At 45.5% G+C, this 16,401-nt stretch overlaps 1 protein-coding gene across 1 annotated transcript in view; it reads right to left on the reverse strand.

Annotated features, from left to right (window-relative positions):
• Positions 1–4,823: 4,823 nt before the first annotated feature.
• Positions 4,824–16,401, reverse strand: part of LOC115534674 (afadin-like) — a 125,981-nt gene continuing 114,403 nt past the window's right edge. Inside the window, 6 exon segments of the mRNA XM_030345827.1 lie at positions 4,824–6,544; positions 6,699–6,774; positions 9,404–9,920; positions 12,683–12,862; positions 14,843–14,881; positions 16,112–16,291. Of these exon segments, the coding sequence (XP_030201687.1) occupies positions 6,394–6,544; positions 6,699–6,774; positions 9,404–9,920; positions 12,683–12,862; positions 14,843–14,881; positions 16,112–16,291 (1,143 nt within the window). The 3' untranslated portion in view covers positions 4,824–6,393.

A 16,401-nucleotide genomic window follows, 5' to 3' on the forward strand; every position in this document is an offset into this window, starting at 1 on the left:
TTTGAGCAGATGCATGCACGAGACTTGAGACGATCCGCCGAAGCTAGTCAGAAACACGTCACGTTCCCACCACATCAAGTCGGACAGAGGTGCACTTCTCGTGGTTTGAACAAGGAAGACGGTGCACCCAGTGGCACTTAATAATAAGTAATAAGTAATCACAATGGAGGTCAACTTTTCTGCAGTCAAGGGATTTTGTTCGCCAACTGTAGTTTCATTGAAAACAGTCTGAAGCCCCTTTCCTTAAAAAAAATTGAAAAGTGGAAATTCACAAAAGTGTCTCTTTTTGATGTGCATAGTTTGGGAGGGGCACCAGGCACGCCTCTCTAAAAGATGTTATGTCACTTCTGACGTAGGGAATTGAATGTGTGTATTCCAACCAACCAGGGCAACGTTGACCGCACTTATTTAAGAGCAAATGCCCAGAAAAGCAGGCGGACGTTTTTTTTTCTTAAACTACCGCAAGTTTTGAAAGCCAGGTGACTCGTCGCATCAGAGGTTATCACAGGTATTTCTGATGTTTTCCAGCCCAGAATGCATGCTGACGCATGGCAAAAGAATAAGCATGCCTCATCAAAAAAACAGCATGGGTCGGCTTAGCTCAGGAGGTAGAGCAGTTGACTTGTAACCGAAGGGTTGCTAGTTCGATCCCCAGCTCCTCCTAGCTGAGTGTTGATGTGTCCCTGAGCAAGACACTTAACCCTAACTGCATCTGACGAGCCGGCTGTCGCCTTGCATGGTTGACTCAACCGTTGGTGTTTCAATGTGTGTATTAACTGATGTAAGTCGCTTTGGATAAAAGTGCCTGCTAATGGCCGTAATTGTAAAAACAAGCCTAGTGCTAACAGACAGGAAATTAAAGCACAAGTGCCACTCCTAAGGCTGCTGTACGAGGCATCTGGAACACACAATGGGGCTCTAGTGAGACTACAAGCACTAGGTCCTCATTTTCAAACACGCCTACAGGGGTGGAACCCACTGACTTTGAAGTCGCTCAGGAGGAACTATGAGTTTCTTTGTTGACATATTTTAGTTGTTGTAAAAAATAAATGCTTTAAAGTCACGTTGTTGTAGTCCTTAGTAGTTTTAGGTAGTTTCTGGTGCCATCCATTTGTATGGTTTGCCCGCCCGAACAAATCGTAAGGTGTAAATCTCCAAGATTCTTTTGCGGCATTTCACGGAGGCACGCCCCCTTTTGGTCGTAGTAGTGTAAACCTTCCCACTCATAGTTCTGAGTAGAGTTCAGTGAAGCTGACCGCAGTGTTGGGAAAGTTCACTTTCTACATGAACTAGTACGAAGTTCAGTTCAGATATTTTTAAAAGAACTAGTTCATTTGATAGTTCATAATTCATCATTTTAATTTTGGAAGTTCACACTTCCAAAATTGAACTAGTTCATAGTTATTTTTTTCAATATGTTGCTGCGAGCCATTATCTTTCAAAATTATTGCCACAGCCCATATAGAACCACAGACAGCAATTTAACACTGAACCTATGAGTCAGATTTCATCTTCATATCCAATTTTGAAACTATTGCTTCCGTGCTTGACGAACGCATGCGTGCACACGTGGAAAAAGTTGGTATAGATGAGAATAACAATAAAATGTGACACTGAATTTGAAACCGCACATTGTAATTGCTGCATCTATTATCAAAATATTTATTAGTAATACAGTGAAAAGAAGGAGAAAATCACATTGCCATGTTGATTTACGGTGTGTGCCCCTAAAATTTCTGGTTGTGCCCCTAAAATGTTCTGTTAGGGGCCACGCTATTGGCTGGTTTAACACAATGACGACAGAAAAGCGACGGCAAGCAGCCAATCTCGTACAGTCAGTTGAACTAGGCCCGTTGATCACGCCTTGTGCTGAAGAAAATGACGGCAGCTTCCCCAGACCAACGTGCAATCTACGATTGAGCTTGGTCTGGCAATAGCCAGACTAGGAGCGTGGCCTTATTTAACATGCCCGGTATGAAAGGTTTCAAAGACTGGGAATGTTAAAATATTCTATGAAATTTAAAACTGGCCAATTCATTCGTTAGAGTTGGATTTAAACTCAAAGGACCACTATTGGAGTGGAACACATTGGAACGAAATTGTTTGGTAAACAAAGACTGTTTAACAATATTCCCCAACCTCGGATATGATCAGAACAGCCGGTCAGATGAAATTGATCAACAGAATAACTATTTTTGCATGCCATAGGCCGGCGTGCAGTTGTTAGATTGCACTTAACATGTTACGAACAGAATCGAAAAGTCTGAGTGTGAATTGGGTCGGTGGGGATTTTGGGAGTGACTGGAGAAGGGCCTTATGCCTTGGGCCAAAGATCCACAGCGAATGAGGGTCGGCAACTGTCCCCAATGACCCCAATGACAACCCCAAGAACACCATCCCAACCCTGAAGCATGGAGGTGGAAGCATCATTCTTTAGGGATGCTTTTCTGCAAAGGGGACAGGACGACTGCACCGTATTGTGGGGAGGATGGATGGGGCCATGTATCGCGAGATCTTGGCCAACACCCTCCTTCCCTCAGTAAGAGCATTGAAGATGGGTTGTGGCTGGGTCTTCCAGCATGACAACGACCCGAAACACACAGCCAGGGCAACTAAGGAGTGGCTCCGTAAGAAGCAGCTCAAGGTCCTGGAGTGGCCTAGCCAGTCTCCGGGCCTGAACCCAATCGAAAAAAGATGGAGGGAGCTGAAAGTCTGTATTGCCCAGCGAGAGCCCCGAAAACTGAAGGATCTGGAGAAGGTCTGTATGGAGGAGTGGGCCAAAATCCCTGCTGCAGAGTGTGCAAACCTGGTCAAGAACTACAAGAAACGTATGATCTCTTTAATTGCAAACAAAGGTTTCTGTACCAAATATTAAGTTCTGCTTTTCTGATGTATCAAATACTTATGGCATGCAATAAAATGCAAATTAATTACTTAAAAATCATACGTGATTTTCTGGATTTTTGTTTTAGATTCAGTCACTCACAGTTGAAGTTTACCTATGATAACAATTAGACTTCTACATGCTTTGTAAGTGGGGAGACTTGCAAAATCGGCAGTGTATCAAATACTTGTTCTCCCCACTCTATGTGACACACTTTCAATACAGATTCATGTTTCCACTGGTGAAATGCTCCTTAAATCACGTAATTCATCCTCATCCTCATCCGCTTATCCGGGGTCGGGTCGCGGGGGGAGCAGCTCAAGCAGGGGGCCCCAGACTTCCCTTTCCCGGGCCACATTGACCAGCTCTGACGGGGGGATCCCGAGGCGTTCCCAGGCCAGTGTTGAGATATAATCTCTCCACCTAGTCCTGGGTCTTCCCCGAGGTCTCCTCCCCACTGGACGTGCCTGAAACACCTCCCAAGGAAGGCACCCAGTGGGCATCCTTACCAGATGCCCGAACCACCTCAGCTGACTCCTTTCTAAGTAAAGGAGCAGCGGCTCTAATCCGAGTTCCTCACGGATGGCTGAGCTTCTCACCCTATCCCTAAGGGAGACGCCAGCCACCCTTCTGAGAGAACTCATCTCGGCCGCTTGTACCTGCGATCTCGTCCTTTCGGTCATCACCCAGCCCTCATGACCATAGGTGAGGATAGGAACGAAGATCGACCGGTAGATCGAGAGCTTTGCCTTGCGGCTCAGCTCTCTTTTCGTTACAACGGTGCGGTAAAGCGAACGCAATACCGCCCCCGCTGCTCCGATTCTCCGGCCAATCTCACGCTCCATAGTACCCTCACTCGCGAACAAGACCCCGAGGTACTTGAACTCCTTCACTTGGGCTAAGGACTCATTTCCTACCCGGAGTAAGTAATCCACCGGTTTCCTGCTAAGAGTCATGGCCTCAGATTTAGTGGTGCTGATCCTCATCCCAGCCGCTTCACACTCGGCCGCCAGCCGATCCAGTGAGTGCTGAAGGTCACAGGCCGATGATCCAATGAGGACCACATCATCTGCAAAAAGCAGTGACGAGATCCTCAGACCACCGAACTGCAACCCCTCCCCACCACGACTACGCCTCGATATCCTGTCCATGTATATCACAAACAGGATTGGTGACAAGGCGCAGCCCTGGCGGAGACCAGCACCCACTGAGAACGAAACTGACTGGCTGCCGAGAACACGAACACAGCTCTCGCTTTGGGAGTACAAAGATTGGATGGCCCTGAGGATAGACCCCCTTACCCCATACTCCCGCAGCACCTCCCACAGTTTCTCCCGGGGGACCCGGTCATACGCCTTCTCCAGATTCACAAAACACATGTAGACCGGAAGGGCATACTCCCTTCTACGTAATTCCAACTACGTAATTCATAGTTGACCTTTTTTAACTAACTACACCCTGACAACCTTCACACAGCCATTAAATATTAGGGCATTTTATTATGCTCTGTCCCTTTTAGGGGGACATAGCAGTTAATGCAAAATCAACCGTGTTATTATGAAACATGGAAGACGTTTAAGAGCTATTTATAGATGTAAAAGAAAGGTTGTCTAGGATGAAAGGGTTTGACACCGATATTTTGACGACTGGTCCCGTCTCGGGTATTTGGCTCATTTAGAATCGCCTCCGACTGCTTCAGAATGGATGGCTATGGGCATTCACAAACCTCTCCTTAAAACAACCCTAAACGTTTCTTGATGTTCCAAATCAAGTATCGTTAAGAAACAGTTCGTCCTGTTTTATTTGCATTTTGTAAATTCCATTGGTTTCTGTTGGAAAATCAATGAGACAGTAACCATCCAAGTGTCGTGTTTAAGACTGTCGTTGGAAAATGCTTCTCAACAATGTTACTAGAATCAAGACAAAGAATTCACTAAGCTGTTGAAAATGTGTATTTATTGATTTACAAAAGGCAAAACATAACACCGCTTAAATAATTTGGTTTCATGGGAAACCTAGAAAGGTACTGTCAGTTTCCAGGGACGGAGGCCCATCTGTCCCTGGAGGCTTTTGTACACATTTATAGCATCATCTCAAAGCTGGAAGAATGCATCTGCTCCAACATAGCAAGGAGCATTGGATACAGATACTAGCTCCAAACATTTGAGTTCGGAAATTGGTTCAAATGAATGACAATTTTTGTGACCATGTCTTTTATGTATTGCTTTTTATACATTGGCAGTAATTATTTTTTGGGATCAAAATATCACGACTGATTAAAATTCTGAATGATATTTGAAGGGGCCCAAAACATGTAAATTAATTTATTTTAATAGATATATAAAATATTTAAAATAAATATCTGTGGTTCAACGGAGCACTAGTGTTTTGTTTCTTTACTGGTTTTAAAATGTTTTGCTTGGTGACAATGCATGTAAGTACACAATTAATCCAAATAATTGCACACAACTGTTAAAAAAAAGACTATTTAATTCAAACAAGGAATATAATGTAAACTAAAGGTAAATCAGGGAGTTAGAATGACATCCTGACCATGTCACATGTACTTTAATTCCTTCCATTGTCTACTTGTTAGTGTTCACGTGTGTTGGCCAGAGGAATGTGTGCTGGATTCTTCCAGACCTCGTCTCCCTTACCCACCAAGTGTCAAATCACTGAAGGTTATGCTTCATAACAGTGATACGGAGTGACACAGGTGACACAGATATCTACAGTAATCTTGTTTACAAGAAATTCTGCCATGACCCAGTGATTCTAATTAAGGTATTTACGAGTTGAATCTAAAACAAACCCTGAATAAATTTTCCACATGCTGGCCATGGAACGAAACAGCTTCTGATGGACCTCTGCTCATTGAGTATTCAAACAATTCAAATGTAGGAGTTGAATCCACAAATTTTAATACAATTAACTTTTAAAATATAAAGTAATGCAGAAAAGAGCATAAAACATAAAATGATTTCAGTATCCTATTACATTTTTTTTTAAAATGAGCAAAAATAATTTTCTTCCCCAACCCAGCAACAATCCTGTAACCAAAGTATATTCCCCCCATTGGGATGTCATTCGCTGAATTGTATATCTCACCGGATTAAACAAAAAGTTTTTACAGTGCTTTACCATTATACATTTACATTAGATCTTAAAGAGGGGAAACAAATTAGGCCATAAAAGTCTCTGCTATTGCTACCACACAGCTATGTGATAGGAGGAGCATCAACCAGTTACTCAATTATTAAAAAGGGAGGAAAGTGCCCCAGCCCACCATAACTAACTACAATTCTCAACATCCGAGCGCCAAAGTAATATTGTCCTCCGAATTAATAATAGGTTCTTTCTTTTTGTCGGATAATGAAAGCATGAGGAAAAATTAAGTAATTGTATAGGTGAATGGCTTACAACTGTATGCGAGTGATTTTTGGGGAGGGGGGGAGGGATGAGTGTTTCATACAAGCCACTGGGATAATGAGGGTTGTGATGGCTGTAGTCTATTTAGTGTTGAGCTCATTCTCCAGCTCCATGAGCTTGCGCGATGCCTTGACCTTGTTGGACACCTCCTTGCCCTGGGAGAACAGCCGCTGTCGCTCCTTGAAGGTCATGCTCTCTGGAGCTCCTGGAGCCGCGTTCTCCTGCTCCTGGCTGAGGGGAGGGGGAATAAATACTTCAAGAAACTAAAAAGCTAGCCATATCTGATGAAAACATCTATTTATGACAATTGCTTTCAAAAAAAGGTTTTGACTTGAACTGATTGAGGTCTGCGATGAACATGGCTGGCAGCAAAGCCCTGTCTCACCCTTTGGTCCACTTGTCCTTGAAGACCTCTCCCGTTCCTACAAGTCCTGCAGGGTTTCCAGTGTACGAATCAAATCCTGTACAATAGGTTAGGGGGTCAGTAAGTATCACTCTTAGTCAACCTCTCCTCACAGACATTCTTCGGCATTGGCAAGCTGCTGTGTACCATTTAAAAATTAGTCCACATGAAAATATTCTAGATCTGTTGGATCTGTACATTTCGAATTGATTCCTTTTCTTAAACTTGTGTCTTTTATAAATGGTACTCTGCAGCTTGTCTTGTAGGATGTACAATAGTTACGTCACCAAAGAGATCCTAAAGACCAGATGAAGAAAGAACACTAGACGAGCATGAAGTTAACTATGCTTTATCATACAAGAAACACAAGGCCAGAAGAAGAGAAGAAGACGGCTGTGTTAGAGGAGAGCAAACAGTTAAAATGTTGGTTACAAAGCTAATCCGAAAGAGTGAGGCATCAGTTGAACATTAAAACATTGGTCATTGGTCAAGGTAACTCAGTTTTGGCCACCCCTTTTAGTTGTTTGGAATTTTTCAGATGGAAAACCAGCTAAGTAGAGATACAAGTCTAGTACAATTGCACATCTTAGCCCAATATACCAGGGAGTTGAATAGGTCAATGTTTGGCATTAAAGGTGACCATGACCATTGCCCAATACACAACTTAAGTTTGGCTCACATGCCCCTGCGTCATTCTGCAAGCGTGGACTGAATTGTATCCCAGATAATGGTTCAACGTCGATAATATTAGGACTTGTATCGAAGATATTCCTGGACAAAGCAAAAGGCTAATAAATGTATTAATTCAGCCTCACTACTACCCACATTCCATAAAACACATGGTGTCCAAGTATATGTGGGAGTTGACATTTGTTGACTTTATTAATGGAGGGAATGGAGAAGGGCGGCTAGATGGATTGGGGTTCAATGAGACACAATTCATACCCAGACGCAGTGGCTCATGTTTTCACCTGACATAATGAGCTGATCCGTTACGCTGGCAGCTCTGAGGAGCTAGCACTGTAGTTTACATCATTTCTGGTTTCTCAGACTCAAATTGAATGTATCGTTTATTCAGTCATCTCCGTTAAAAGTTCTTATAAAGGAGGAAAAGAGAAGTGACTCCAAAATGTATTAATCAATGTGCTATGTGCTCTCAAATTTGCCAGCATAACGTAAATGGCTAAGAATGTCTTATGGAAGTAGTGAGTGAGGCGGAGGAGATTCAGGTTCTGATGGTCCCTTGAAACCCTGCCAAAAAGACCCATGGGAGTTGGGTTTAGCCAAGCAAGCAGCCCTTTCATGTCTAAAAAGCTAGAAATGAGCCACACACATGCAGACTACCAGAAAAATATAAGAAAATTCAGCACATAGTTTGGTCTGAAACAGACACTAAGAAGTGTGTCAGAAGTCCATGTCAGAAGAAGTGACATTGAAGGCAGAGCAACCAGTAGATAGACAAGCATACAGACAAGGCCAGACCCACAACAAGGAAGGATGAACAAAGAAAAACATTTAAAAGAAAGACGTCAAGAATAAGTAAGAAATCAGGGCACCGCCCGGATCAAGATGAAGCTCAGCGCAAGCAGTAAAAAGCAATGGCTACCAAAGCTACCAAAGTATTTGAGGGAAGTAATTATTTTGTTGAGGGGCAGTGGCGTGACAGAGGCATCCTTGTGGAGGAGAGAACAGCGGGGTGAAGCAATGGGATTTGCAACCGGTTAATTTAGGAATGAAGGGGGATTAAGGGAGATGAAGGGGGGCTGAAGTTAGTGGGCGGATTCCCCTTAAACATCCCCTTACAGGGCTAGTAATGAGTCTAGGACCAAAAATGTGCATTTTCTTTGACTAATGGTAGATATAAGTGTATGCGTGAGACACCATTTGTGTTTGGCTGTTCAAATTGTGCAGACTTCAAACTTGTAAGCAGAACTCTGCCATAGGGCATTGGACTGGCCTACCCCACACACACAGGTCACTAGAGACCTGCAAGGCTTGTTTCTAAACAACCAAAGACAAGGTAGGTGCTTTGTACTCCTATTAATTAGTGTGGTAATTTGTGGTAAAGTGAATGGAAATAGTCAATGTGATCAATGAGGCTGAGAAAGCCATGACTATCTTCTTTCCCTGAACCGTCCCCAAGCATGGCCGTGGGCAGGCAGATAAGCAGCTTGCTGAACCCTCCCTAAGCATGGCCATGTGCAGGCAGATAAGCAGCTCGCTGCAACACAGCAGCAACCAAACAGACAAGAGGCGGCGAGCGACAACACCAACAGTACTGTGATTGGTCTGGAGTGGTGTTACTCGAGTTGGGGATTTGGGCTGTCGGGCAGTGTCGGAGCTACGGTAGCTTATTTTGTACTGGCCACTAATAATGACCATCTGATTGGAAGAAGGCATTTGGGTAAGAAGGACAAAAAGAGGGTAAACCTACAAAAGAACAACACAAACAATACAGAACAAATACGAAGGGCATCGGATCTGAAGAGACCGTCCACACTTAAAAAAATAGACACAAATAGATGGGGATGATTGACTAATATCTACAGAAAAGGTCAATTTTGACGAAATTTAGAAAAAGAGAAGAAGTTGGGTCAAAATGATTGCCCCTGCTGGAAGTCGGCTACACCACAGACTAGTGGACTAAGGGGGGGAGGCGCCGTGACGAGCTCCTCCTCTCGCTCTACCTTTCAGGAAGCTTGGTTTGGTGGGAGGGGGAGGGGCGTGGCCTGTACTGTTGGAGTTGTTGACTGGCAGCTGAAACGAGCTCGACAGGAAGATGCCGTCAGACAATGGGCGGGGCTTGCGGGCAGTTGGCGGCGGCCGAGGCTTCCCGTGCCCCGAGACCGGGAGGTCTCCGTACGACTTCCGGGTCGCCGACAGCTTGGGCTGACCTGATAGGGCGCTGGCCCTGGAGGCCTCCTCTCCTTCCTCATCGTCTTCCTCGTCACCTGCGTAGGACACGAATGTGGCGGTGTAGAGCGCGTCGGGGGAGACCACCTGGGTTTTGAGGTAGGAGGTGTTTCTCTGTGGGGGGGGCGGGGGCGTGTTAGTGGGGGGCTCGGGGGGCTGGTAGTCCCGGGGGAGGGGCGGCCGGTACAGACCACCAGGCTCCTCGGGCGTCAGCAGCTTCCTCTCTGCCTCGTCGTGCTGCCGGCGGCGCCCCGCCTCCAGACGATTGTAGTACTCCTCCTCCTGTCTCCTCTACGCACAGGAGTAGGACAACCTGTTAGTCAGCCCTCAGTTCAGGACAGGGCGGTCCTACCACTGCCACCACCGGGTACCCACTGACAACGGCCACAAAGACTGGGCCCACCCTCCCCTCAGCTCCGGACAGGGCGGTCCTACCACTGCCACCACCGGGTACCCACTGACAACGGCCACAAAGACTGGGCCCACCCTCCCCTCAGCTCCGGACAGGGCGGTCCTACCACTGCCACCACCGGGTACCCACTGACAACGGCCACAAAGACTGGGCCCACCCTCCCCTCCGCTGGAGCCCGGCTAACGGCCTGGATGCCTTCGGAGCAAAGCCTAGTACGTGCATGAGAACCCCCAGAGGTAGGCTGAATAGAAGAAGAGCTAATCGGACCCAGGAAAAGGAGAATCTATGTCCCGTTGTTAGCGTGGATATGTGATCGACGATATGTGGTCCGCCGGGTGTTGAGGTCCATCAACGTCTGGGTGAAAGTTTCTTGGTTGTCAAGGCTCTCCCCAAGGGTGACTCCGGCCCAAAGGGACCCGTTGACAGGAGGCCACGAGGTGTGTCGGAGCGCTGGTGTGTGCGTGGGGGTGGAGTGGGGAAGTGCTTATGCTGAATACCGATGCCCTGTCCCTTCCCTACACCCTGACAGTTTGGAGGCCTTCTTTGATGCAGTGGTTACGTAGTTTTGAGGTAACAAATTAGTTAGCGTGGAGTCTCGGTGGTGGATGGCTGGTTTAAGCAGCCATCAAGAGCTTGGATCACCTTATGCATGCATCACCGTCCTCAAACTGGGGTATTCACCTAAGACGCCTGAACTGATTTTAAATCTTTAGATTAATGTTGCGATAAGTACCATTTCAACTAGCTCATAGCTTAAAATCACCTGGAAATATCTGTAGTCATTTTTGATCCATGGTGATTTCAATGTTTTCAATATAATCACATCCAATAACTGATAAAAAAATGACAGCCTGTCCCACTCCGTTCACAAGAATCTTGCCATCGACACTCCTAAACCCACTAGCAACATTCATAGCTGGCTGAGCTACGCTAGTTCAAGGCACAACGTTAGAGTGGACGGCCCCTGGGAGGAGCTAAATCGTTCACAATGCTACTCGAAGTAACAGCAACATATCAAAACATTTGTGCACTTCATATTGGCGATCATTGTAGAAATTCAAATCTAAAGGTTTTCAGCTGGTGCACACATCTTAAGTCGCACATTCCAAGAGATTCCAAACTATTATACGTTTCATAATTAACGTATTGCTAAGACCAGACTATTGTCCATTTGTGGTCTTCACGATGCAATGTTTTTCATAGTAAAATGCATGTTTTCAACCCAACTCATACAGCCAGCGTCTGCATGCGCTTTTTCAAGGACTGCCATCTGAAGGACTGCCATCTGAAGGGCAAAACGCCACTACCTCGACACGGGGGAGGAATGGAAGAGAATGTCAGGGTAGGAACACTATCGGGACAGGGCTTTGTGTACATATATGGATGGATGAGAATGCTGGCCTGAGGGTTGCGGATGGACATATTTAACAGTGGGTTTGGGTAAGGTGGGAGAGAAGCAGCAATTTCGGGTAATGGTTTTTGAATCGATGCTGAATGAAAATGGTTCCAACACATAAATGAATAACGAACAGATATTTGCTTTTGCTAACCCCAAAAACTTAAACAATGAAATAATGACTCAAACAAATAAAGCACTGGCTAAAACATCCACAGCACCACGCGATAGGGGCTCCATGCTTAAAGTGACAACACACACTACAGGGGGAAAGGGACACAGTGGGGCAACATGCAACTCAACATCTTATAGACATATCTGTACACTCATACATTTAATTATTTAGTGATATAGATATTTACATATATATATACACATATATATAATATGTATATATATATATAAGGGTGTGTGTGTGTGTGTGTGTGTGTATTTGGACCTAGTCGATTGAAATTGATCAATAAAGCAATTCATACCAAGGTTAAAGAGCCATTGAACCCAAAACAACATTTTGGGGGTTTTAAACATGGTAATTTGTCTTAGTGATAAATAGCATAGATTACTATGTTTACTATAATTTGTTACTGAAATTAGTTCCCAATTTAGAGAAATCAAAGGTGTGTAATCCGCCATGGTGTGTGGAAGGTGAAGCGCTCTCTGAGCAGCGGTTTGTTTAACGTCCGTGACCGAGTGACGGTGAGGCTTCCTGGGCACCTATAGTACAACATGTAGTATAACATCCAACATTGCTTAACAACACTCAATTAAACGCTACACAACGACGGTGGGTTGTAACCACTGGGATAACACGCCCCCCTCTTTCCTAAATCTCTAGCCCAAAACATTTGACTTTAATCCCAGTCTAGAATTCCATCTGAATCAGTGGATGACTGGCCCTTTAAGGGTCATCACCACTCCGTGTTCACCGGGCGTGCTCACTCCTATTTGCTGGAGCTGTTGTTCAGAGCCCTGGGGTTTCTATTCCCCAGTTTAATCATCCCGTCTTCTTTATTTATTTTATCAATTGGACAATGCGTCTGTTGGTCTTTGTAACAAATCCCACCAACAGTGGCTGGTTGGGAACACGTCCCCGAGAAACGGTGTGAACACGCCCCGTGAGACTAGAGTGGTGAGCACTGGCATCGTGGAAGATTTAGACTGAAGCCTCATCAACCGAGTATTCCCACAGACAATGTTAACAGTCCTTGTGTTTCTAGGCCTTCCTAGAAACACAGCCCAACATACCTTCTGATCTGCCTCGCGCCGGGCCCTCTCCTCCTCCCTCCAGCTCCTCTCCTCCTCCTGCTTGGCCCGCTCCTCCACCTCCCTCCAGCTCCTCTCCTCCTCCTGCTTGGCCCGCTCCTCCACCTCCCGCTTGCGGATCTCCTCCAGCTGCTGCTTGCGCCGACGCTCCTCGTCCTGCAGCTGCTCGGCACAGCGGCCCAGGAGGGCCACGGAGCGGCGGGGAGGACGAAGGCATCGTTAGGGAGGGATCAGTGGGCACAGAGCTGGGCACAGAGCTGACATTAGCTGAGGGCTAACTAAATGCCTGCTTAGATGTTTCCGTGCAGAGCTAGGGTTCAGTTGTAACGGCAACACACATGCGCCCACACACAGCGTGCAACTTGCACACACAAACACATCACAAAAAACATGCAAATTACCCAACACAACATGCACAAGGAGAATAAAACCCGACAAGCTGATCAAACACACATCCCAACGAGGACTGACGCACTCTGCTCCATGCGCACCACATGTGGTATGTTGGATTCTTCCTCATGGTCAATGTTCTGCTCCGCCCAGCAAACATGCAACTACATGACATGCTTCAGTTTGATACAAACAAAACTCCCAATGGCAGGAGAAACAAGATATCACCAGATGCAACACTATCCAATTCACACCATCCCACACTACACCGGGGTGTGGTGCTGAGGGATATTGAGAAGCCCAGTTGACGAAACACAGGTAATGGGGGATGAAGGTATGGATGATCACATGAGCTCCACATTACAGTGGGGGCCTTTGAGGCCCGGTGGATAGGAGAGGCTCATGCAAACTACCCTGTAATCTGTATGCTACTTGCAAAGCATTTAGCCGTGCACCCCATCCTTTATCTGCACTAAAACCAACACTGTTGCTGTCCTCACGCTCTATCTCAAAGACCATTCTTTAAAGGTCATTTTACCTTAGGCACATAGGGAATAAACTTCATAACATGCGAGAAAAAATGATGACAAACATAATCACTGTCGTTTTAAGGTCATTTCCCTGTTCGATAAAGAAAAGTAGGCCGTCAGACTGTTGGAGAGAGTTGGTATCCAAATAAAAAAATTGTGATACAACTGCACATCGTCATGTTAGTAAAAGGAACCTATATTAAGTGCAAGTAAACACTTGCTTGTAACGCCGATTGCTGTCTGAATGAAGGATCAATACATTTAACAGACAGACCCTCCTAAAATCAGTGCTCCCAGTAGGCTTGCCCATTCAAGATGTTTCAATTAACTGTAGAACTTTCTGCCGATCGCATTAGACTCTGATTACATATCTGTCTGTCCATCTGTCCGTATGTATATCTAGAATCATCCGCCCGGTGCTGACATGCGACATGTCTGCATCCCAACTGAATTAGCAAATTGTGTCTCACCCCCCCTCTAGGTCATCGTTGTTACTGTTGCCGTTGACGTGGTTTGTGTTTTTATTGTTGTGGATTCTGTAATGTAACTCTTGTTGTTGTTTGGTGTGCTGTGTCTTTGTGAAATAAAAATTATAAATGGTGAACAAAAAAATACATTGAACAAATAGGGATAATTATATACCTATGAATGTAGTTTACCACTATAGATGAAATAAGATGAATCGTTTGTTGAGAAATGTAAATATACTAATAAGTGAGCCTGAGTGACTTACAGCATGTAGGCTACAGTGAGTACGACAAAGAGACCTAATTAAAGTAACCTTTCCCAAACCAGAAATCGGGGCATTTGTGTACAGTGCCATTTCGCCCCATTATTTATTACTTAATTGAGATTGCGAAGAAAAAGCAAAACAAAGTAAACTGTTTTAACGTTGAATGACTTTTAGTTTCCGAGCTTGTTGTGGATAATGAATGATTTAAGTTTTGAGGAGCAGCATTAAAACTTGTCGGCAGAGGTTTAGAGCGCCACAAGGGATGGAAGGTGTTCCCATTAAAGGGGAGATTATCCCATTACTCTCATTACTCTCTCATAAGGTTAAATCAGCCTTCCCGGCAACACCCCTTAAAACAACAAAACAACCGCTGCCGTCCGGTGGAGCGGACAGGACCAACAGGGCTGAGTTGGCTATCTAGACAAGAAACAGGAGGTAAAACAAGTTAGGCAAGTGAAAGGAGAGGGATGAACAGCAGGACGAACGTACCAAGTCTAGAACAGAGATAGCAGGGACAGCTGTCTGCTGCTAAAGTGAAGGAGAGAGATGGAGCGAGAGAGGGGGAATACAGGACAAACAAAAAGGAGAAGGTGGAGAATTAGCAAAGCTCAGGGTACCATCAAGTGGTCGAAAGAAAGAGTGAAAGACATCCAGTTCCCAAAGAAAGAGAAGCTAACGGGAATAAATAAGAGCAGATAGACAGTAAAAGAGATAGAAAATAAATAAAAGGTCAAAACATTGTTTTATAAAATCTAGTGCAGCAAACATTCACTTATTTTAAGGTCAGTGAATGTACCCTGCAAAGATATCTTGAATTGGGCCTAACCAGCAAAGACTACATACTGAAGCCAGATGGCCCCTCCCTCAGATGGCCCACACACACTGTCCCCTCTATTGGACACTCACTAGGCTCTTGGATCAACCCTCATGGACTTTGTGCCCATGAGCTATACACTTTGAAACACAAAAAGGCACAAAAGAGTCCTCCAATCATCACCCTTCTAACAGGCCTGAAGGTCCCACCTCCATGTGGTTGTGCAGTGTGGTGCTCAGCAACCAGCCAAGCCCCCCCCCCCCCCCCCTAGAGCCCCGTCCCACCAAGCCAGTCAGAGAGAAGCCGCTTCAGCATGGCAAAGCAATGGGTAAGCATGTTGGCAGAGGTACATCGCAGGACATTCATGGTGCGAGCTATTGGGACTGCCTACCTCCTTCATGCCAACACATTGATGAAGACCCTGCTCTTCCACTAACTTGGTGCCCACCTCTGCCTTTCCAACCAAGCAACCATCATATTAACAACCTCAATGATTTATTATCTTTAATATACCTGACGCAAATAATCATAATCCCTATTCCATCAACCTTACTATTTATCATTGCAATGCAAATGTTAAATACAAACTGCAACTACAATACTGCAAGGTCAGCCCAGAGCTGCAAAACACTCTGGTGCTCACCGTCTGGAAGGAGTTTAAATTGTTTAAACAAACTTTGCAATCAAACTAACCCCTTATTTTTAAATAAATGGATGTCGAGTTTGCCCCCTGATCTCCCAGCCTCACCCTGGGCCTCGGTCTAGCCTCCAGCTCTTTCTTACTCTTGCTGTCTACACCACCTGTCTCTCATCTCAGCTGGAGGCCCTGGAGGGCTGGCTTGTGATGTAGCATCTCCTGTCGACTACACCACTAGCCTTACCTGGGCCCTCTTCTCAGCCTCCAGCCTCTGTCTAACTCCTGTCGACTACGCCACTAGCCTCACCCGGGCCCTCTTCTCAGCCTCCAGCCTCTGCATGATCATGGCCGTGTCCACGTCCTCGTCGTCCTCTTCCTCCTCATCTTCGTCGCTTTGCTTGGACTCCTGCAGCCTTTTCTGGAACTGCCACTCCAGCATGAGCTTGCGGAGGCGGTCGCTCTCCTCTGCGGTGCGCTCCGGCTTGGCCTGGCAGTGGAAAGGAGGATTTAACTATTTTATTCAGGTTTCTTCATCTATATTTACATCCTATACTGTCCTGTATTTGCTGATATCCTCATTTCCCCTCTGGTATTAAC

The sequence above is a fragment of the Gadus morhua genome, chromosome 21, assembly GCF_902167405.1.
Source record: "Gadus morhua chromosome 21, gadMor3.0, whole genome shotgun sequence".
NCBI classification, from domain to species: Eukaryota; Metazoa; Chordata; class Actinopteri; order Gadiformes; family Gadidae; genus Gadus; species Gadus morhua.